The sequence below is a fragment of the Rhyacophila brunnea genome, unplaced genomic scaffold, assembly GCF_057557595.1.
Source record: "Rhyacophila brunnea isolate RB1 unplaced genomic scaffold, BYU_Rbru_1.0 scaffold_10, whole genome shotgun sequence".
Taxonomy (NCBI): Eukaryota; Metazoa; Arthropoda; class Insecta; order Trichoptera; family Rhyacophilidae; genus Rhyacophila; species Rhyacophila brunnea.
Window position 1 is genome coordinate 26,808,710 of NW_028232752.1, and position 26,310 is coordinate 26,835,019.

Sequence of the window (26,310 nt, forward strand, 5' to 3'; positions counted from 1 at the left end):
ACATATATTTCATGCTATCTGTCAGAAAATGGATGATTGTGTTTGAATCTTACTCAGTCAAAATTAATTATACTTTAAAAAAATCTGGTTTTATCGAATATTTATTTATGTAATAGGTGTGTTTCTGATGTGTTTCAAAAAATTATGTATATTCAATAATAATTACAAGATAAAAAGAACTTTTTATATACTTACGACGTTTTTAAATTTTCTGTTGAATCATATAAACTTGACTTGACTAGCTTAAACGATCAAAAAAAATTGTATTTGATAGAAATAATACTGAAATGTAATTTTAACATTCATATTGATTTCCATTGTAACACACGTATATATGAATAATTTAGTTGCTAGGACCCCAGACCCCTAGCAACCAATAACAGTGGATTGGATTATGGATTTTTTCCGAAATAACTTTTCATACAAAACAGAATTAACTGAAAATGAATTCAACTCTACTTAAAGATGGCTAAAAGTATTAAAAAAATGCATTGGCATCATGTTCTGATATATTCTAAAAGTTTCAAATGTCTAGCTAGTCGGAAAGTTAGTTAAAAATCGATTGCAAGATTTGTACTGGATAAACAACCACCGGACAAATAAGAATACGACATAATAAAAACGTTGTAAAAAATAAGTTAGGTACTCGCTTAAGGCGAGTACATACTCAATCTATCAGAGGAACCTAGCGGAAAATGCGACGCTTGTAACACTTGTCGATTTTTATAAAAAATTAAAATGTATATAACTTATAGATTATAGTGTTAGGTAGATATGATTATTATGAGGGAAAGAAAACATGTCGTAAATAAGTATGAAATGATATTTTTTACTGCTTCAAAAATTAATATTTGACAGTACTCTGACACTATTGTCTTGGTAAAAACAATATAATATTTTTATTCTTGAAAAACAAATGATCAATGTATCATTCAGTATATATGTATCGGAACATATTATCAAAATGTATACGTCGAAGTATTGTATTATATTTTATGAATGTTTACAACTATACCTAATTTTATTCTTTTCAATGATACAATTGTAACGTAAAATATACTACACACACATTAAAAATACCAATGAATGTAAAACATTTTTATAAGCAGTGTTTTTTGGGAAAAAATGTGAGTACATAGGTATAATGGATTTCTTTATTCCATAAAAAGCCGTTTTTTTTATGTTAAATAACTTAATAAACATCATTAACGAATAACGATATTGTCTTAGGTCATCAATAAAAATCATAAATGTGTTACTACATCATGTGATATTTTACAAAACTTCAATTATATATCTAACGGTATGATATGGTGTATCCCCGTATATCCCTAAAAAAATCACTGCTTATAATGTAATATATATAGAACACATATGTATAATATAAAATATACCTAGTGCAATAGAGTTGAAATTAATAATACTATGCCATTCTTAATATTATAAACTGCATAAGTGCAAAAATTCACACATTCTTGCAGAATATAAAAATGTAAAAAAATGCCGTATATTACTTGCGGTAATCCACAGAACGCTTGTATTTTTCAAAATTTACTTATGAGGTTATAGATTTCAAAGTCGACGACATCATTTATTTGTTTTTATTGATTTTGTGAGTACATTTCTATTGTATGTAGCACTGGCGATAGGTGGAGGTAGGCTGTGAAGATCCGACATAAGTAGTGTACAATAAACTTTGTCAATCAAACGTATTTGTTTTCACTGAACTGAGCAGAAAGTGTTTGTTAATTTAAAATAGTCAAAAAATATTCTTTGATCTATAAAATATCTAAAATTGTGCCATTAAATCATACATAGTAGGTATTAGATATTTTATAGATAGGAGAATATTTTTATCTATTATAGTTTGGATAGACAAGGTTTAATATTTATTAATCGCCATTTTTTTATATTTTTGGCCAAACATGACTTTTTATAGTTGCATACTTCAAGACAAACGTGATGCTAATTATAATGATTACATATTAACATTATTTCAAATTGTACTAGCGCAGTTTATGTACGTGTCTAGATCAAATGTCTAGTATGATGATATAAAAAACGAATTTATTAAAAATGAATGCTTAATTTTAAATATATGTATATATTCTCTCGGCCACAGTATACCTTCATACTCTACTAAATAAATTTCCTGTGGAATTGACCAGAAAATTGTACGGCTCTTTGAGAGCTGATTGGTGTTGGTGAATGATCATCGCTAGACCAGCTAATACTGCACTCCCCAGAGCGTAGAGAGTTCTCGATAGAATCTATAATATCAAATTAAAAGTACATTATTTATTTATTAATATAAATATCTAAGTATAGATTATCTTTGGGTTATACAATATTTGCTACAGATCCTTTAGAATCCCGTAAACCCATGAAAGTACTGATTAAATAAGTATTTTACTCAAATTGAAACATTTTAATAAATTTCGCCTATGGCATGACGTTACTTTGTCTTCAGTATGTTTTGTGTTGGTGCCCGTTTTTTCTTTGTACAGCAGAAAATTCATTTACACAGAAACAGTTCATGGCTACACATTAAAGGAATATTATATATCAACATTCTAGCTAAGAACCGAATATTGGAATGAAAAATTGCTGACCTTTGCATTATATTATGTTCTCTATAAATGCTAAAAAGTTTATTCGGAAATATTATACACCCTTGTCTAACATCTTTTTTCACTATCTAAGAGCTCGTGTCACTCAATTGAGCCCGAGCAGAACTTTGATTGGATACATGTTTTATTAATACATAATATACTTACTTTGTCTTGCCATTTTCTGTTAGTGATGCATTTGCTATATCCCATGTCAGTAAACGTGACAGAATTGTACAAGGGCACCCATTTCGAAGGCATCGCCCAGAATAAGAAGTCATCCAGTTTTTTACGGAACATATAGGAACGACGTGTTACTAGATCACGCATCTGAAATATAAGTTCATTCTTCAATTAAAAACTTATATATATATATACTGATATGGAGGGGTTTATATTGGACGGTTTTTTCATTTTCACATGAGATATAAAATAATAAATGTTGAGTGAAGTATTAAAAACAATTATGAAAGTTTATGTACGTAATAATAAATTGTCAATATATTATGTCATGGGAACTTTGTCAGTGTCAGAGATGAAATATTGTTTTATTTGTTTATGCATTGATATCAATTAAAGACGCTGAGCTTAGATTACAAATTATTATTAAAACTAGGCTGGTAGTTACGCGCACTTTTGCGTAAAAGGTAACGTATTTTGGTTTAGAGACGCACGTTTTCAGAAGTTTTGGGGGATGGACGTTATCGTTTTCTTCAACATTTATAACACTTACATATTTATTTGTCGCAAATACTGCGATGGACACGCTATATCGAAAGAATTCGAGACAACAGGATACCGAGAATTCGAGAACAGGTGGGTGGGAACAGAGGAAGCAGTCTTGAAGTAGACATGGATAGAGTTGGATTGACTGGTTGAAATAGGATAAAAATGAAACGGATTAAATTGGTAAAGGTAAGAACAAGTAGACACTACTTATGGAGGAGACCAACTCATATGCTGGGATTTACCATCAATAAAAATAAGTATTTAATAATAAAATAAATAGAAAGAACATTTTTAACTTACCTCGATATAGTTGTACATGGCCAGGTCGCAAATGGCATGCGCGTCTGGAGACCTGACTTCTGAAAATTCCTTGAGCACCACTTTTAAGTTCGATCCATGCTGCATCATCAGTTTATCAAGTAGCAGGCAGTCCTCGAATCCGGCATTCATTCCTTGTCCATAGAACGGCACCATTGCGTGAGCAGCATCGCCGATTAATATTGCCCTTTCACCAACGTGGTATGGACGGCACTGAAAAATCGCAAATATTTTAATTCAGTTAGTTATATCGAAGATTAATTTTATTATCAATCTAGGTTTATATTCTACGATAGGTACTTAATTTTCTATGTTTAAAAGTGTTATGTTAACTATACCTCGGTCATTATAAGAGACACTAAAACAGAAATAGTTTGAAACAAATTTATAATTTTTGATACTGTCATATTCATACATATTATATAAATGTAGCTTCATATTTATAATATGTATCTTAACATGGGACATTATATTATTATCTGAACATTGTATTTTTATGGTTAAGTAAAATTAAAACAAAAATTCAATAAGACAACTTTTATTTCATGAATTCGGCCAGGCTAAAGTTTAAGGCCTGAAAAAGTGCACACATCTGGGGAAAACAGGACGTATCAGTGGCGTGGGAGGGTGGAGGTAGGCTATTAAGATTCAACATAAATATAGCACACTAAACTTTGTCAGTCACATTTATTTGTTTTCATTGAATTAAGAATACAATAATTACAAATGTTGTTGGTTAGTTTTAAAAATTCATTACAACCAGCCTAAACTCAACCATAATCGATAAGAAATATTATTCTATCTATAATTATCTTAAAATTATGTACGGTTTGACATACCATGACTAAGTTAGGTACGGCATAATATTTTTTGACTACTAACTATCTACTATGGCTTGGATTAGCGGGTTAAATGAATTAAAAAAAAAAACTAACAAACACTATCTACACATTGTAGTATTAGTTCATTGAAAACAAAAACGTTTCACTGACCAAGCTTAGTGTGCACTATTTATGTCGGATTTTAACAACCTACCTCCACCCTTCGCCACTGACGTATGGTAACCCTGTCTAGTGTGAGTATTAAATCGATTGTTTTGTTAAATTTCTTTCTTACTTTAAAAATGATTAGTATTATTCAATCATTATTTACTTTCCTACCTTAATTGATACCAACGGCTGTGGAGTCCCTTTGAAAAAATCCTCTACTAGTTTGTCCAGTCCAATTAGAGGCAGAGCGTCTGGAAAGTTTTTCTGGAAGAATGAAACTAGTCTTTCGGTAGTGTCTAGTTTTCTAAATTTGATGAATGGCATGAAGAGGGTTACAGTCCATGACATATCCTGGTTTGGTAGAGCTATCATCATGAATTCGCCGCGGGGCCATATGTGTAAATACTTGTGTGGCATCGCGAACTGAAACATAGCATTAAATGGTTAAAACCATAGAGGTATTAAATAAAAAGAGGGGCAAGGAATCGGCTTTCTCATAAAACTGAATGAAGCAGGCCAACAATAGCCGACAACTCACAAGAAATAGCGACGCGATAAAAAAAATGCAGGGCATCACGGAGGATTTACTTTGGTCATTATAATGTACCCATAAAATATAATGTTAACGTGGAAATTTTGCCGCAAATTGATTACCAGCCTGCCTCACCATACTTTTAGACCATACTAGCCTGCTTCACCATACTTTCGTATAACCTGCCGCCCCTAGGTTAAAACTAATGTAATTATATACCCTGCAAATTCCCAGTTTACTTCCTACCGGGTGAGTGAAAGAAACGTGTTTTATTTTAAACAATGTATAGATATCCCAGAATCCAGGGCACGAGCATTGACGCAACCCACTCCTTAAATCTCCAGTGCCGGAGGCTCCGTGTTTGATTCCTAGTGATATATGGTATACCTACTACATATTATTTATATGATTTTCTCAAAACGTGGGTGTTTGATTGATTCACTTATATTACTAAACACTCTACTGTTTTAGTACACTACTGTCGTCAGGTTTAATAATCGCGATTGAAGAAATGAGCAACAGTAATCACTCATAAAAATACCATTATGATAGCACCCATTGTATAGATCAGGCATGCCCAACGCATCGGTCGTTATTAACATACGAGGGTGGGTCAATAATTCCTTAGAAAAAAGCATTAAAAAAGTTTTTATTTTTGTATTTTTTTTTTATTTCTCAACATAATCTCCTTGGAGCTCAATACACTTGGTTAGACGTTTCTCAATTTTTTTTAAACCGTCAGAAAAATAAGTTTTCGGAAGGTCCTCAAAATAAGCATTTGTCCGATCGATGACTTCTTCATTTGAAAAAAAACCTTGTCCACTTAGCCATTTTTTTAAGTTTGGGAAAAGGAAAAAGTCACTGGGGGCTAAATCTGGCGAATACGGTGGGTGGTCGACCAATTCGAACTTCAATTCTTCAATTTTAGCCATTGATCGTAAACATGTGTGAACACGGGCATTGTTCTGATGAAAGAGGATTTTTTTCCTGTTTAAATGAGGCCATTTTTCTTCAATTTCGTTTTTTAGCTGGTCCAATAAAGATGCATAATAATCCCCTGTTATTGTTTTTCCTTTTTCCAAATAGTCAACGAAAATAATTTCACGTGCATCCCAAAATACAGTAGCCATAACCTTACCAGCTAATTTTACGGTTTTCGCCTTCTTTGGACATGGTTTGTCTTCGCAATCCACTGCTTTGACTGTTCTTTCGTCTCGGGAGTATAGTGGTGTATCCATGTTTCATCTACAGTCACAAAGCGACGAAAAAATTCATCCGGATTGCGTTGCATGAGCGACAACAGGGCTTTAGAGGCCACCACCCTATTGCGTTTATTGTCGACTGTGAGCAAACGCGGCACCCATCTTGCAGAAATATTTTTGATGCCCAATTTGTCATGTAAAATAGAAATGACGCTACCTTTTGAGATCCCTGTAACCTCAATTATCTCACTCAATTTTAATCTTCGGTCACTTAACACCATATCGTGGATTTTATTGATCATATCTGGTGTAGTCACCTCTACAGGACGTCCTGAGCGTGGTTCATCCTTTGTTGATGTACGACCACGTTTAAATTCATTTAACCAGTTATAAATAGTTGCAAGTGAAGGAGCAGATATGCCGTGAACTAAATCCAACTCATTTTTTATTTCCTTTGCTGTTAACCCTTTTATATTAAAATGTTTAATAACAGCTCTAAACTCAATTTTCTCCATTTTCCATTTTTCCATTTTCCACAAGCAAATTTTTTTTTAAATGTACGAAAAACACACAACAACCCGACCAATCTGATTGAAACTTCGCAGCATACTGAATCGGTAGTGCCGCTGCATGAAAACAAACCGCTTACAGTACTAGTCGCGCCACTTGTTGGCTTTTCTAAGGACTTATTGACCCACCCTCGTATTACAGTAGACTCTCGATTATCAGGGCTCATGGTGGGGAGAGGCGGCACGGATAAACGAAAAACACTGATAATCAGAACTATGTTTTTTTTATTATACATTTCTAAAGGAGACAATTATTTTGACATGTTTAATACTCATTAGTCATTATTTATTAAGAAAATATGTGATTTTGGTTTGTTTGCAGGAATCTTTTAATGATTTTCTAATATCATTTATAATATGTTCCCTAAGAGCTATTATATCATTGTATACACCGTATCTTGCACGGATAATCCGCACATGGATAATCGGGAGTTTACCTTCATAATATGCTGGATCTGTCGAAAATAAAAATATTCGAATTTAAGCTATCTATCAATTTATAATATGAACCTAATTGAATGAAATAGTACACATTTCTCTTGCATAATCTATGTCTAACCCGTCGATTGCCGGATGAATTTTGTTCGATCGCCCCATAGACAGGTAGGAATCGAATCATGAAAATTAAAAAACCGTGTACATTCAGTTATAATAATATAATGATTTCATTGAGATTTTGAAAAGGAATCATTAACCATTTATATTTTTATTTCTGTCATTTTCAAAATGATCGTGCAGAAGTCTGCGTGACCTTATCATGATTTGATTCGTATTGTATCATTTATAGTCTACCCCTACCGCATGAGTTAGATATAGGAGAATAATATGTTAATCCTCGTGCTTTATACTGCAGCATAATTTCCTTTTATCGTCGCGCAGTAATCTTTTTGCACACTTGGATAATGGCTTGACAATGAATGCAATTAGCAATTGAGTAGGCATTTATTTGTGATAGTAAAAGACAAAGATTGCTGTATAATTTGTAACGCATTGGTGTCCCCAGCGAAATATAATACGTATATTTAAGTTAAAGAATAACACTAGGTGATGGTAAGTCACTGCCAGTTTTTTATGCTGGAGAGTAAATCACACCCCATTTGAAATTAGACATGACTTGTATAGATCAATCACCGAGATTATTGCATATAAATCATTAAGTAATTACCGGATTATATGATACGATGTGATGAATAATATTAAGTATTTACCTGTCCTTGTTCATTTGGAGGAATGCAAAGTTCAAGGTATCCATGCTCGATGTAAGTTTGACTGAAATCGAAGAGTGGCAGCTTCATCATGTAACGCCTGACTGTGGAAAAGGCACCATCAGCACCTACTACCAGGTCTGCGACTCGCTCGACAGTCTTGTTCGTCTGGGTCCTAAACAGGTTTTTTTTTGTTAAATTTTACATGGAGAAGAATATTCTTATTATGACAATTGAACGAAAATAATTACTTTTTTATATTGTTTCTCATACTACATACAAGTTTTAAAAACATGTTTATATTAAAAGCTCTGTAAAGATTTGTTATTATTTAGAATTTATTTATTTTAATATTTATAATTGAAATACTTCATGGTTAAGTTTTAATTATAATAAAAATGTGTACTTACTGTAGAAATGTAAGCTTTCCTTCTTCGAGATTTGCATTGACTAGCTTATGATGGAAGTGTAATGTTACGTTAGGGTAGTTTTCAGTGGCTGCAAAAATATAGTTAAGTAGTTGTAATATTAAATACAGTAAATCTGTTTTTGTTATTAATAAAATGGTTTTATACAAACATTTTTATTTCGGATGTCGGAGAGGGAAGTAATTTGATAACGAGTCTTTTAGATTTTTTAGAATTGTATGTAAACCTCCCGAGAAAATCGCTTGGTTTGTGTTCTTTAGACTACTTTAGAATGACCGTTCTTATGCTCAATGCTTTTGTATTATTGATTATATATAACAGTAATGAGTGTAATGACAGTAATCATTCGTTTCGTGTTCGTTACGATCGATCTTGTTGTTCATCATCATCGGTAGTTGATTTTGGTTGCTATGGTTTTCTACTCTTATATTTTCCGCCTGTCGCCGGTGCTGCCATCTCTGCTGCCGCACTACTAATTTTAATACTATTGTTAAAAAGGTGACTCATTTGTTTCAAAACAAATTTAATAATATAAGTGAAAGCATGACTCATTTGTTCTTTTAAAACAAATGAAAGTACAGTAAACTGCATTACCGCTTGAGCTTACATTTATTGTTTTTGCCAATTGATGTCACTACTGGTTTATTTTATATTATTTTATCTAAATTAGGAAATAATTATTCTAATAACTATTCTTAATTAATAATTAATTTTCTATTGATAGAAATATACCGCGAAAATTCGAAATAGTTGATATCGAGGACGTTAGTAATAGTATATTAAGTACAATGAAACCACAAGAAGCAATATCAAATTACTTACTGGTGTTGTCATGAAAGATGGCGATATTATGTTTCATTGAAAACATTGATCCCAGTTCAAGTAAGTAGGTGTTATGCAATTTAATTGTGGGTTTCTTTAATAATTAATAACTGTGATATTACAATTGTTTTTATTGTATTATACCATACTAGTTTTTTGTGTTTCTCATTGTTTCCGCATTAAAAAAAAGATAATTTCTCCATATTATATATAGATGGGGAAACGTTTGTATGCAAAATCCATAAAATTCAAGAATAATGCGATGGAATTGCTATATGACTATGTCGCAAAGCAAAAATTATTTTTCAAGTGTGCCCCGAGTACCAAATGGTTGAGAAATTCTGATATAGATAAAAGAAAATATGCGTCTGATCTTGAATTCTTTACATAATTAAGTATTAACTTTATTTTGCTATCAACATACCTGAAGTTTTACAAATAGTTGGCATTTCCGGGCATCTCAAATTGGATCACTCGAAAGAAATGTTTATATTTATTGACAATAGTGTAAGAACAGGCGCAAAGGAATAGAGAAATAAAAAGAGAATAAGAAAATAAAAAATTATTAACAATTAAGATCGATTATAAAATATATTAGAAATTTCGCGTTTATGGAAAGCAGGTAAGATTTTAAATGGATCAATGGTAGGAAAGAAACGCGGAAGTTTCTGGCGAGATTACAATTTATAATGATATGTTTCGTTTATTAATTTTTAGAATATGGGCACGACTATAAGAGTATAAGTGAATAAAAATAGGATTATATTTTAATGCCATTAAAATAATTATTGTAAAAACATAATCTTACCTTCAAGTAAAACTTCGTTCAAAAACTTTCGGCCGACTGAATAAATGCACTGTAACAAAAGGGTAAAAATATGTTAATTATTCACGTTGTTTACAAAGCATCGCAATAGGTAAGTGGTATAGGTAGTATTTAAAAAAAAGAGATACAAAAGCCCTAAAAGTGCGTCAAGTTAAGGATTAAAAGATTTCAAACATAAATGAGTGTGTGTAACAATTCGTGTATGTTGTATTAAGAAACCTTTAAGAACAACAGGAAATACCTTTTTAATATACAACTTGTAGGTACAGCATGTATAGAATATGACGTGACGACTTTTTGTTTTCATCTCCATTTTGTTACCATTGTTGGATAATACCAGAGGTCAGGGGTGGAGTTAGGCTATTAAGATTCGATATAAATAGTGAACGTAAAATTTGTCAGTAATATTTATTTGTTTTCATTGAACTAAGAATAGAATTTGCAGATTGTGCAAGTTAGTTTTTAAAATCCACATTCAAAATCGTGCACACTTTTTTAGTGATACTTATATTTTGTTTTCGTTGATTTAATAATACATATTACATATGGTGTTAGTTAGTTTTTTTTAAATTCAATTAGCCTAGCCTATTCCTAACCATAATTATTGATAAAACATATTTTTCTACCTAGAAAACATCTAAAATTATGTAAGGTTTAATGTCATAATTTTATATATTTTATGGCTTGGATTAAGGCGATTAGGCAGTATTTAATAGAATTTAAAAAAAACTAACAAACACTATCTACGCATAGTAGTATTCCCGACCATGTCCAATCCTAATAGGATCATATGGACCTCCACAGAGTAGAGGTTTCTATTAACAGATTTTGTTTTTTACGAGAAATGGATGTCAGCCACTTGCTCAACCTATTAAATCCATACCCTGACTCACACACAAATTGAAAAACAATATGTGTTCTTGCCAGACCCAGGATTCAAACCTGCGACCCACGGCATGATAGTCCAACGCTTAAGCCGCGCGGCCACCGTGGGCGTCAGTAATATTAGTTCAATGAAAAAAAATACGTATGACTGACAAAGCTTAGTGTGCCCTATTAATTTATGTCGGATCTTAGCAGCCTACCTCCACTCTTCGCCACTGGATAATACTCATTACCTATCGTATTTTTCTTTTAATTTTTTTCCAATATTCGATGCATAGCAAGAGTATTCTTGCAAAAAACCATCTGTAAGTGTAATCTGTACATTTACGTTCACTGGCCATATTATGGTTACTATTTGAAACAAGGTTCTGCAAATATTGGGCTTCGTCTTGCATACATCTCGGGTCTTTTCGGATGTCGAAGTACAGTGGGTCTATTCTCGTTTAAGATAAAAATAAAAACAAACATTCTACTTTACAATAAGTCAATATCACATACCTGTTTCGTTCTTGTATCGTACGGGATAGCTTTCTGTGGAGCACCCAATGGATGTATCATACGGCCCTGCATGGGGAGGCCATGATCACCTAGGGGTCCTTCAAGGCCTACAGCAACGAGTGCTGCACTGGCTCTTGCCGACATGGATAGATTGATTGAGCGTCCGCGCACATGGGGAGTTTTTCTTATGTCTACAAATTAAAAAATCAAAATTTTACCTCCCGAAGTGCTCGATAATTTAATTTTTTCGACACCTGACCAACGTTCCCTCTAATTTTTCTATTGTGTGTGCAGATCATCAATGCATCTGTGCAGTGGCGTAACTAGGGTTGGTGTCACCCGTCAGTGACGGGCCGTCACCTGGTGCGGTAAATTTACACTCCCTCCCCCCACAAACACACACATACAATTTTTCATTAAAACGTATATTTTTAAGGTATATAATAATTTTAGTGTTATATAATAATAACACAAACAACAATAATTTTTGAAGTAAATGAAGTAGAACGGGATGGATTTAGTAATCCCGCTCGACTTGCGTGCTCGCGTACTCACTCAAATAATGTCGGAAATAGAAGACTAATAATTTAATGTAAAAACATGGCAATTTCTAATAAAATCAAAACGGTTCTGCTTTGATCAATCGATGAAAACAACAATAAATTATATATCGATTCACGCATATCATATATCATATGGTGACAGTATCTACCTTCTCTGTATTCGTAGAGATGGACATCGTGGCCTCTTTTTGCAAAAAATGATGCAGCCAAAGAACCTACCTAAAAATTAAAAAACATTATTATCATAAAATAATATACTTAATATATGAATTATAATGGTAAATAGCTAATATAAATGTATGTTGCATGTCATAATTGTATTTACACGACAATTGCAGGTATTCGTTTCAAAGTCAATTCCCTCCAGTGCCTTTACGCAATACCGAATGAAAAAATCAATACCAGTATGTCATATTGAACAAGTATGTAGGTATTCAATAGGAAATTTTTTTAAATCTTTACAGCGCCATTTATTATTTGTGACGTAAAGTACCGTCAATCGACGCCAAAAATTAAAATTCTATGATTGAAAGCTTTTTTAGCTTATCTTGGCATTTTTTTATATTCCGTCCGAAACTAAAGCCGATTGGTTTCTGTTTTTCATCTCTTACTTCCAAAAAGCTAGATTTATTGTTATTATTTCAAAATTTTCGGATAGTGCAGTAATCTTAGACATAGTATATACCGGTTATATGGGTTTTTAAATCCGATATTTCGGTATCATACTATAATAAGATCTCGCGAACTAAAACTATTGGACGTACATCATATTACCACTCCATCTTTTCTATCTCACCACACTAAATACTCGTGATGTGCGCTATTTTCGTGAAGCTGTATTTTGTAACTCTTCCAACGCAAAGGGATCGACAAAGAAATAAACGAGGGTGGAGAAAACAATAGTAACGCATAGTGTAAAAACCTTAATGTTAAGATAAGCAGGCAAAATCGTACAAAGAACAGATCATCAGTGGAACTCTTTATTCAGTGGTATCCAAGAGATTTAAAAGACCTAAACAATGACCAAGGCCAGGCTAGACTGATGAGATAATCAGTTATATCGGAAGTACGTGACAAAAAAGACGATAAACCTCGAAAAGTGAAGAGAGTAAGAAGACGCATTCTTCAAATAGTGGATAGAGAGAGATTGAGACGATTATGATAATGATGAATGCTAACATAATAAACTTTCATAATTTAGAAATACCTCTGAAACATACATATTAGACCAAATATATATATTTTTTTTAATATAAAGCCGGTCAGGTCTTGAATCTGCATCAATCGGATTCTGGGCAACATCCTTTACCAGTTTAGTCACCTGGTGGTATTACTTGGTGGTATTAGTGCGAGTAGTGATTACTGATGATTAGCACTAAGCCCGTGCGATCAAGCCACCAAAATATTAATTATCATGAATGATTTTTTTCAAGTTAGCGCTGATTCTTTTGGAAAAGTATCGTTTGTCAAAGTAAATACTCTGTTTGCAATCTTTGGTATGCGGGCATTTTTGTCAATAAAAATTTATACTAAAACACTACTTGTTTCATCTTGTTGTAATAATATAAAATTTTAATTTTAGAGTAGAATGAAAGAGTATGTGTGTTTATCATAATTTAGATTTTTTTTAAGTTCGTCATTTTACGCGCGTTAGAGGGAATCCCAGTGAAGTGTAATCACGAAAAGCGAATGACCGTCAAACGTTGATGGAAAGCGTTGTGACCGGCTTTGCCAAGTTAACAATTTATTGCCAGATCTAGCATTTTTAATATGCATATCTAGCTTTTTCTATAATTTAGCATTTTTCAACAATGATAACAGCTTTAAATTTCTCATTAAAAAGCTATAATATTTCCTTGAAATCAACATACTATTACCGACCTCTCGTACCTACTTACATTATTATATTTATTATTTTACCAAAATGTGCCTATATGTTGACTTAATTTTGCAACTGGTTATTTTTTGATTGTATGACGTAGGTAGGGCTTATTAGTTATGAAAGAATTGATTCTTCTTCAATATAGTCTGAAATATGACTTTGTGACTATGAAAGTGATTGTTTATAGGCGTTATTTTAATTATAAGAAAATCTAGCATATTCTCCTGCCAATTGTCATATTATCTTACCCTATCTGTCATATTTTTATCAATAGAAGTTGGCAACACAACAACTACCGACGAGACATGTGTTGCGCACATGCACTAGTAAAACATTTTTTCCATTAGCATTAATTATGGTGAAATCACCTTCACAACGATCGGAAGAGTATCGCGAGAAAAAGCTCTTAATAAATAAACTACAAAAGTGGACGACAACTTGTTCGAGATTTGAGCGTAAAACAAAAATTATTACTTTTGTAGCTAGTGCTAGTGAGATAAAAATTTCCGCGTCATTTATAAAAATAGTTACGTAACTATGTTTTTTAAACCATTTTACTAAAAATATGAAAAGGATACGCTGTATTTATTATGCAATCTAAAATGCAGAAATTCAGCTTGTTTTTTTATGGCCGGCGAAGATTCTCCGCGTGTCAATTATTTATTATACAATCCTATGCAAATTTATCAATCTTCAACTGATCGTAGTAATAGATTACGTTAAATTTAATGTCGATTGACCGCAAACGGTCAGTAACTTGTTTGCATATTTACAGATTTTCCAGACACAATATTATGTAAATAAATAATTAGTAAATGAAAAAAATACCTCGTGCATGACATTTTGGCATTTTTTTTTTACTTTCTATGTTATGGTACTATATTAATGTTTAATTTAAATTTATTAAATGCATACGCAACAATAATAAGGCAGACAGCCTAATGCCTATAATAAAATTTAGTCTAGTTACTTATTTCAGTGGGTCTATTCTATACTTATCGACCGCTAAAGTGATAAATATTATCAAACTTAGGGTAGGTTTGTATCAAAGTATTAGCACTTATTGTAACTATTACAATAAGGTGTTTGCTATATTTTAGCAGCACCTCTCTTGTTGCTGTTAAAATATAGAATATTTACATACTAAATATGTATTACAACAATTACAAACATATTATTGTAATTGTTAACAAACCTACCCTAAGTTTGGTAATATGTATCACTTTAGCGGTCGATAAGTGTGGAATAGAGTATAAACCCACTGTTTGAATTAGTCTGGCAAACAAACTAATAAATATATACAAAAAACTTATCAGGCCAATTAATATTGGGATATGTGTAGGACTACTGGCCCTTTTCAAAGAATATGAGCGAAAACTTGACATATTTGAAAATAAAATAATAAAAGGGTCTTCAGAGTCGTAAATGAGGAAGACAGAGCATGCTGAGACAGCTACAACCATAAACTATACGCGTTAGTCGATGATCATCATTATGTCGTCTCATACGTGGAAGTTGGGTAACTCTATGAGGCATACCCATAACTCAATGGTGATAGACTGGAAGCAAGAAAAGTGGTTGGGATACTTAGACTGTGTTAATTGGAAATAAATACAAAATCCCTGAAACTAAAGCTGTGGAGAGAGCTTGGGGCAGATAAAGGAGAATGGTAATGTTTCTTGGAGACGCCTAACAACCACATCGGGATGACGACGATAGTGTATTTTGAGTCAACGTCATAATCTCGATTTTTAATATTCCGATCAGTCAAATAACCGACCTGTCAAATATCTGGAGTAGTGGTTATGGTTTCTTGACTTTTTTCATTTCTCGGGATTCGAGAATTCTCGATATCAAGAATCTTTGTTTTCTCGATAATTCGAGATTGGGTTTTTGATTTCTCAAGAAATCGAAATTATTACGAAATTGCCTCTTAGAGATTTTTTTCAATTTTAGATCACCTCCCTATTACCGACAAATTTATTACGGCCAAAAACTTTTAACCGGGGTATTTAAGAAATTCCGTTTAAATTTAAAGTCGAAACTTTTTATTTTCTTGGGGCCTTTTTTTACCGAGAAATTTAGGAAAATTATTTCCTCGAGCATCGAGATCGACTTTTTCTGATTATTTCTCGATCACTAGAGGTATTCTGAAGGTATCTAGGGACATATATTTTATATTGGGGTTTATTTTGACTAGGAGAGGATGGGGGACTAATCTAAAGTGAGTTAACGCAATCATACCTTAACCAATGTTTCGTGATGTTGACATTATATTAGGTGTTTGATCGCCACCATGTTTTTCATATAAGAGTATTCAATTTATTATCTTGTACTGAGAGATAAAAAATATAACGGAGTTTTCTTATTTCACGATGAACTACTATCGCATTGCATTTATAGAAGTTATTTTTATGATTATACATAATAATTAAAATATTTCGTGCTAAAAAACTTAATTTAAAATAATATAATATTCAAAAGTTAATAAAATCTGGAATATTTTAACGGAAAGCTAATAATTTAGCTCGATTTCCATGTTAAGTGCATTGACTTTATATTATTACACAGTGATGGGAAAATACGCATCTAACGTAATATGTTATTGAATCGAGATTTTTTTTATTGGTCGTAAAATATTATATTTTTTTTATTACTTAACATATTTATTGTCAACAGGCTCGTAATAAGGGAGGGGCAAAAATGCAAAATTATTATAAGTGAAAAGATACTAAATATTAACAGAGTCAGCATTTACTTGGTAGAATTCAATTTTAGAAATGATAATATAAATTATTTTAAATTATAGAGGATGTTTTTTTCGTTTTATGTGGAAAGCTATTTCAGTCGCAATACCATTGTCAAGGAAAATGTGGTCTTTTTTTGTTTTTCATTATTTTTTTTGTATTATTATATGCATTTTCTTCCCTCGTTTATTAGTTATAAGGCAGTGTTTCATCTCAGACTTTCGTGCAAAATTTAAGTAACATACATTTTGTTCAATAAAAATTGACCGAGTATTATTTTACATACTTTTCTAAATGTTTTCTACGTTTGATATTATTTAATTAATCACAGAGGTGCTTTAAAACATTTTTTATGATATATTATTGAAAACACTCTACTTAATTACTTGTATGAGGATCAAACACGTATAGTCACGTAGTTTATTTTATTAAATACAAAATACCTGAATAAACAAATGAGGCGAATATAACTAAAGTATTACGTTTTTAATTTTTATTGAAAATTGTTCCTATATGTAGTGAAATAATATAGCTATTGATTTTTTAAATCGAGATATATAATTTCCAGAAAAGTACTTTGGTAGATTTTTGACCTTCAAATCAGGAAATATAGAAGCTACACTTGAATAATATTATGTCAACGTTGTAAGAAAGATGATTATGTCATTGTGATACCATGTTTTTTTTAAATATTAGAAATTAAGATTTCATGATCATATAGAATATGTATCTACATTATATAATTATTCCAAACGACGTCGTTTTGAATAATTGATAATGAAGCCATTTTTTTATACATTTTTTCCACGGTTATAGCACTTTTATAAATTACTCTTTGGTCAATAAGTGATTTTTATATGTTTGTTAAATAACATTATATAATAAAATGTATTCAGTAAAATTTTCATTGGAATTTTCAATTGACTAGTAATTTATCTGTTTTTTATGCAAACTAATATTTTACTAAAAATAAACGTTTTAGTGGGTACTCTCATTCTCCCTGAATTCCCCCCCCCTCTTAGAATATGTGAGCAACGCATTACCTACCTACCCACACACGTGATGTCATACAATTGGACTGCATTAATTATCTCCTATATATCTCCTATATATTATTATCCTAATAGATTTTGGAAAACGCACAAACAGCTCATTTAAGCGACATTTTATTGTTATTTTTACACACATTTCAGAAATTTTCCATGATTTTACAAGTACGTGACGTTTATATCCGATATTTTCTTACATATCGTATACGATCGCTATATTTACTGTTCACGCCTAACAGAATGACGTCTTCGTTGCTTAAGACCTTCTAATCCTTTATTGATAAATGGAACCGATTATTTTAATTTAAATATCGTAATGTAGGCATTGGCGCACTTTTTTCGGTGATAAAACCATTATCTTGGTACAATTCACTACGTAAATTATCTTATGACAGCCGAGTCTGCCACTGCTATAATTTCATAGATAACGTGATATTCCAAATCTGATTTCTTTAAAATACTTTTTAATGGCTGTCACATTTATTGTTTTTATTGTATTATTATTATGACCTACACACTTTTTTAATGAATAATTACCTTTCCATAGATTAATATAACCAAAATTTATGCCAAATTTGAATCTACTGAAAACAAAATTGCCATTGTCATGAATAAAACAGATAATTTAAATCTTTATTTTAGACAATCTGACATTAGTGAAAGACATCATATTATAATAACGGGTGATATTATAATAATATCTACATATCTATATATATCCACTACGGGATGAAGGGTTCCGCAACCTGATTATACTACTATCGGTTATACGAATTTGTGATAGTATACCTATTTCTATAGTTTTTATCATCATCGACCTGGACCAATCCACTGCTGGATAAAAGCCTCCCATAACTGATTCTACTCCTTTTTGTCATATAAATTGATATATTTATCAAAATCGGTGATGTTATAAAATTATCTATTTATAATGCCATTATTATCATGAGTCTGAATCAATTCACTGCAGGATGAAGGCCTCTCTAAGTTGTTTGTAATTCTGTCGGTCATATGAATTGCTATATTTATCAAAATTGCTGATATTATATTAACCCATTCATAATATCGTCATTATCATCATCAGCCAGGATCAATACACTGCTGGATGAAGGTTATCCCAACCTAATTCTACTCTACTTGGTCAAATAAATTGCTATATTTTTTTAAATTTGTGATTTTATATACCTACCCATTTATATCGTCATCAACCTGTATCAATCCACTGCTGGATGAAGGCCTCTATAAGTTGATTCCACACCTTTGGGTCTTATAAATTCCTATTCTTATCAGAATTAGTCAATTCCTCTCAGATATAATATGACCATTATTTATCAACATTTGTTTCGATATGAATGTCCCGCACCAGAAGACTATGTTATTTAAGGTTAAATTTTAATTCAAAATTTGATTTTTTAAATATTATTCAACGGCTGCAAGCATTTATTTTTTATATACTGCTAACCTTTTATTATCTAAATGGGTCCCGTGGCAGATTAATATTCACGTTATATTGGATCGCTATTTATAATAATCACATACATTGCTTTATATTCGAATTTATGAGATGTATAATATCATATTTAAATGCACGTGTTCGAAACATTTATATAATTACACATATTCTATTCTATTAAATTGTCCGTGGTAGCAATCGGCGATTGCCAGCTGTTCTACTTGGCCTATCAGCCTGAGGTTGTGTCAGACGATATTGTGAAGGCCAGACTCCTGAATAGACTACGCATATGACCCCCAATTTATATTGGCAGTGACGACTTGCAAATCGTAAAACTGACAAATTAGCGAAATGTCAAACGGTCTAAGCTGAATGAAAATCCATTCCGAAGGGAAAACTCTATGCATACTTCACAATTATATTAAAATCTAACACCGCCAAGCCGTCTGCAAGATCTAGCGAGACAGACTGGCGACCACCAGTTGGCTCTGATAGTATTAATACAGCGAATGGAGACGTAGTAGGTATAATTGAATAGGTAACAAGCAAAAGAGCCTCTCTCAATTTTTGAAATTCATAACAGTCACTCTTTAAAATGTTCAAATTAGACCAAATAATTTATTAATTTTAATTTAAGCATTGGTCAAAGTAGCCACACTTTTTTAATATGATATAATAAGACTTTTAATGTCAAATCAAATCATTTTTTTTTAAATATTACATATAGTTAACTTTACAAATTAATAATTTAAGACGTTCACAACATGATATTTAAAACGAAGAAATAGTATTAATAACAGTATATATAAAAAATAAATAGATACAGAGATACAGTGTGTATAAATTTATTACAGTAGGAAGAGTAAATGTACCCATAAAAACTGGTTCATAGTTTTTATGCACGTATCTCAATCAGTGAGTGATGGAGAGAAACCATTTTGCTTGTAAAGTACTCAATTTATATTAAATATTAGGACTATCGAAAGGCGTTGTAGGGTTTAGAAATAATACTGTATCGCCGTACGATGAGAATTTTCTGGGTTAAACCCATTGGCAAAAAGGTTTCAAGATGAGCCACGTTTTTCGAAATGAAAAATATGATTTACCCAAGCTCCCAATTTAGGAAAACGTAAACGTCAGTGACGTAGGTAACCGGAGATTTTCTTGCCTTCGGAACCTCTCTAAGTGGCCCAATAATCAAGGCGTTGGTGATCTGACACAACTGACCCATGATCGTAGATAATAGATGTACTGTAATTTTGTTTGTTTGTTTATATGTAATCGGTTCGACAGTATAACGGGGAATGCACACGTAATTGGTGTATTAGACCAGAAGAGAACTGCTGAATTGTTGACAAAGTGAGGACCCACCACGGGTTGTAACACTACGGATGTATGTAGCTATTTATTTTATTACCTTCAATTCTAACTACTTAGTCAAGAATTTATTTTATGCCATGATATATTTATCTAAATATGGATAATTATAACTGAACAATGACTTGAGTCGCCCGATATCTAGCCGCGATTTGTGAACGGCCGCCTTCCATGACGTTATAAACGTGGCAGAATGAAAAGATTTTAGTGCCACACTTCCTTGTCCCGAAACGAAGCTCCACGGGACTCGTGTAGCAATCATGCACCTCGGTGCTTAAAGAAAGAGTTTTAAAAATAGTAACAAATAATCTTAACATGCTCTATCTAGAGATTGCAATACCGGTATTTCAAAACTGGTATTCAATAATTTATCGATACCAAAATACCGGTCTCAAAAATATAAAAAACGGTATTTTCGGTATTAAGAAAGCATACACGTATATGTTTTACAAAAATGAATTTAATGTTATTTTTTCATTACTTACTACTGTATTGTATATGGAATTTTATGTATAAGTTTTATGCTGCCAAAACCCAAAAATATTGACTGAACCCAACAAAAGTTAAATAATATTAAAACAAAATCCTTCAAATATACTTAAAGAATTGTAGCGATGAATCAACACATATTTTGGAAAAAGAAAACATTCGTGACAAATATTTTAAATTATTCTATAACTATTGATCCGACATTTATAGTACCTACATCCAACAAATTAACGTTGAATTTCACAGAGATTTTTCTGTACCCGGACTTAGCAGTTCTAAAATAGTATGATCATGGCCCCCACAAAGGGGGGGCTGACAGGGCTCAGGAAGGGCCCGGCGTGGCGAATAGTAAAAAAATCGCATCTTCAATGTTAGCATTATTTAAAATTATGTAGTTGCACGATACAATTTTTGATTATGTATCGATATTCGATAACTTCATAATTCAAATAGATGAATTTAAATATACAAAAAAAACACTAAATATAGGTACACATTAATTTTACCGCGTACACCATTAAATTTGGAAAACATTACTGTAGAGCGCCGCACTGCCTTTCTCTTTAACGATATGTAGGGGGCCCGCTTCAGGATGTGGGGGCCATGATTATGATCTATACATATTTTCAAAGTTCAACATAATAAATGTAGGTAGGTATAGGTAAATCGCTTTACAGTGGCACCATGGGTACGGCAAAAAACATTTTATATTATTTACGATAATGGGAAAATTCCATGGAATACTGATTTTTGTTGCGTGATATTCATCTGCATTAATGGTGTGTAAAGAGCATTTGATTTTGGCGTGACATAAAATAAAGTAGATGTTGGAAAAAAACTGGCACTTTTCGTGTGATAATTTTATGTGATTATTTTTGTACGAGTGATATTTCAAGGTAGGCCTTGCCAATAAACGTAATCTACGTTAAAAAGATTGTTTGGTTAACAGCAAGATATAATGTGAAATTGTTTTAAATTGATGCCAATCTTCTCTCAACATTTCGTCAATTGATTCATTGCAGATGTATTAAAATCACATATAAAATTGAATACTTTTGTAATATTGCTATTTACGTCTTCATATTTTTTGTTCATTCTATACTTTGTAAAATAGAATTTCATTAAGGAAATTAATTGGAAAAATATGTTTGGACTATTATAAAACTGATTGTGTGACACGTGTTTACATAAAAAAAATAATCAAAATATCAGAAATAGTAAACAAAACAGTGTCAAATAATAATATGTTTTTAAAACTTACTTTTCACAAGACAATTTCAATATATATTTTTTTAATTTTCATTTTCTCATAATTACATATATGATAATATATCACTGGTGATTGGTAGAGGTAGACTATGGAGATCCGACATAAATAGTGCACACTAATATTTGTCAGATATACTTATTTGTTTTGATTGAATGAAGAATACAAATTATAGATATTGTTGGTTAGTTTTTAAAATTCAATTAAACCCTGCCTAAGCCAAACCGTAATAGATAAAAGATTAAAAATATTCTAACATCTATAAAATACCTAAAATTATTCAAAGAAATCATAAATTGTATAATTTTAATTATTTTATTTATTGAAGAATATTTTTTATCTATTATGGTTTGGTTAGGCAGGGTCTAATTGAATTTTAAAATAAATCAACACCACTTTCTGGAATAATAGACATTGCCAGTTTATAAAACGCTCGCTTCTAGGTAACTAGAATACCTTGTAAAAATTGTAGTCCTTACTGTTCTCAGAAATATAATAAAAAATCGGTGTGTGTTAGAAAACGCACGTTAGAAGATATATTTCTTTGTCATAACAAAACAAAACTTGTGATAAACTAGATTCTTATATTTACATTATATTGTACCTATATTATATTATATCTTGTTAAATTACACACTCAAGTAAAAGGACCGCTTATTGCAACGCCGTTGGTTTATTTCTATACACTTTAGCTTATATTACTAAATTATATAATGGTTTCTCGTTGTTTTTATTTTTAAAGTACCAGCTGTCACTCTGACGTTTAATAGTTTGTTTACGTAAGGAATTGCTAATGGTTGATAATAATAAATTCGCTGCCTAGGCAACGGAACAATTCTAAACTATAATATTATACTGTATAATCGTCACGATTGCAGTATCATACTGTGGCGTAAAGGTAGTGCGTTCGGCTGATAACCGAACAATCGGTGGTTCGAATCCAATCGAGTACGTTTTTTTTCGTGTGAAAAAATAAACTATGTGTTACATGTCACACGCCAAAAATACACTCTGATCTGATTTCCCAAACGCGCCAAAAGAAGTAGGTATAACTTAAAAAAGTATTGAAAAACTCAAAGGAGTTATCTTAATTTACCTACTTCATAAGCATGTACGAGAACGTCAATAATAAAAAAATGGCTATCGCTAGATGTCTATTACGATTATGTTGGTAATATCATGTACCTTAAGGGGGATGCACCTAGCGGAAGAATGCAAAGCTTTCAATTTGAGACATTTTTTTGATAATTTACAATTTAGCTTATTAAGAACTTAATAGGCTTGCTTGGCATATTAAGTTCATACCGTGAATTTTCCAGACTCGGGATCCGAACTCTACATTATACCTAAGCCAAATGTGTAACCGCTCATTCAGTAATTAATAAATTAATAAAATTTACAATAAGATTTTTGAAAAGCCGTATGGACATAATATTACTCGATTGTCATAAACCAATAACTAGTTAATATGTTAATTAATTTAATTTTATGATAATTTTGTAGAATTAACCAAAAACTTGGTTTTTAAAACCATGATAATAATAAACAAGTGTTGTGATCTGATATGGTTGTTGGTACTTGCTATTTGATTACGAGTAAGAGTGGGGAAGAAAGGAATATGTTTCTTACACTGGATGCTCACCTTTCTGAAGAAGTGGACAATGTCTACCAACAAAGAGTTTATAAGAACTGTCACTATGTAGCATGCCTTGCTAAGATCTATGTTGTGAGAAATGATGGCAGGAGGTACAGTATTTTAGAAATAGTAGCTTTTTACACGAAAATATTTCTATTACAGAAATTGTTATGTATAAATTAAAACAAGTTCTAATTGATAAACAAATACATAATAATTATTATCGTAGTATATTTTGATGTTTGCTGAAAAATGTTCTTAATATTGTATACTTAGGTGATTTTTGAGATTTTTGCCACATTATGACAGGATAAAAGTACAGTATTCTTCAAGTAGTTAGCCAATGAAAGATCAATTGTAAATGTAGCATAGAATGGCGACGCTTTTCGTCGATTAAGAATCTATATCATTGATACGAGTGCTGCTTCGGGTACTATATGAAATGTCGCCCTGATGGTAGCCGACATCCATTAGGACTTTTTCTACAGAAAAAAAAAAACAATTGGTTTCTTGTTTACGGTTTGCTTAATATAAAATTCAATAGAAGATAAAATTTTTAAGATATTCTACTCTTTTAAAATTATCATTTTAAAACAAAAAATATACAGTAATCTGTATAACTCATACGCATACACTTTAAAATTGCAATTATTTTTATTGTAGATCACATGTTTCTAGTTTGAAACGACTGGCATTGAATATGTAATCGAACTGTTATACAACAAAGTTGTGGTCTATCACACAATATTCATAGATGTGATAGCTGGTTCGACAGCTATAACGCCTAATTGGTTTAAAATTCCAAAACATTAAAATGTCAACGTCGACACCTATACAATCTAAAAAAAATACACCAACATATTAATATGTAATGTATATTCTATTTCATTAGCAAACAACGCGGTTTAATTATATAGGTACTCGTATATTACGCACTTATTACATTATTTGGTATAATATAGAATATATACATCTAAAAACTTAAACAATATAATAATGTCTTAATTACTAAAATATATACCAAATACAAAGTTTCTCAGCGTTTTTTTTTTTTTTTAATAAAACAGTAAAACATTATTTCGTTTTTGTCCTGTAAATTGTTTATTTAGATACAGTGGAATTAATAATTGGTTTGATATTAACAATAAGTATAACATAACATTTGTTATTTTTGGCTACACATAATCTAGTCTTTAGCGAATTTTGAAACTTTAACTTTTCCCTGTGGACCGAGAAAGTAAAATGTAATGGTAATTATTTATAAATGTGAGACTAACGAACAAAATGATATTATCATTATTTCGACATTTTAACTGACAAAAACACAGACTTCAGAGATTTTAATAAAACTGCATATATACTTATGTCAACTCACAATTTATTATATTAAATCTAAATTGGGACTATTGTATAAAAATCCTCATTTTTTATACGAATGTTTCATTTGTAGAAAAATATACAATATATAATTTGTTATAAGCAATGAAACTAATAAAAATATAGTAATACAAGAAAATATATTTTTTTAAATTACAAATTTTAAAATAAAAAAATCTATTTCGCCGCCACCATGTTTTAATTTTATTAGGTATTTGATATATAAAAAGTATTTATTCACCAGCCCCCCTCCAACGATGGCAACGCACAACTTCTTTTGGAAGCCATTTTTCCCTGCATGCTCCTCCATGGTTAGCGAACGACTGACTACACTACTAATCCAGGAGTTCCGACCACCTAACTGAAGACCTTCTTAGCTGGTTTACCCTCTTGATATCAAATTTCCTGCTGGCTTGTCCAGTTACGTTATTTTCACGCACGCTACAGTGTTCGCATTAACAGTACCAAACTGGATATCTTACTATTTTATTACATATTTTATTATCGATATATTACAAAACAACATCAAAATATTTGTATCTAGGAAAATTGATAAATAATAATATACCTAAATATTTTTTTTAATTTTCGTGAAAATTATTTCTTAGTGACAAAGTTAGTGATATATGTGCAAAATGTCATATCTTCTTCGGCCATATCCGCCCCTTAGTTGGAGCATTTATGGACACCACGAGGGGCCTCCAAGAATCTCTGTCGCTTTCCAATATTCTTGCATCGTTCCAGGCCAAACCACCATATCCCGCAGCTCGCCAAATATACTATATAGATAGTAGTTAGCGGCCTTTCAGGATGCCGAAATCCGGTTGGCTTGAAGAACAGGAAAACTAGCTTGAAGTT

The 26,310-nt window shown here is 31.5% G+C and overlaps 1 protein-coding gene across 1 annotated transcript; it reads right to left on the bottom strand.

The window, feature by feature from the left end:
* Nucleotides 1-93: 93 nt before the first annotated feature.
* On the bottom strand, nt 94-25,777 carry cn (Kynurenine 3-monooxygenase cn). The gene is made up of 10 exons (XM_085952797.1): nt 25,694-25,777; nt 12,325-12,394; nt 11,613-11,803; nt 10,212-10,260; nt 8,564-8,651; nt 8,157-8,328; nt 4,817-5,068; nt 3,639-3,869; nt 2,778-2,939; nt 94-2,270 (listed from the first exon to the last, which is right to left on the bottom strand). Exons 1-10 carry the CDS (start codon nt 25,760-25,762, stop codon nt 2,130-2,132), a joined length of 1,425 nt encoding a protein of 474 aa, XP_085808923.1. The 5' UTR covers nt 25,763-25,777; the 3' UTR covers nt 94-2,129.
* Nucleotides 25,778-26,310: the final 533 nt, after the last annotated feature.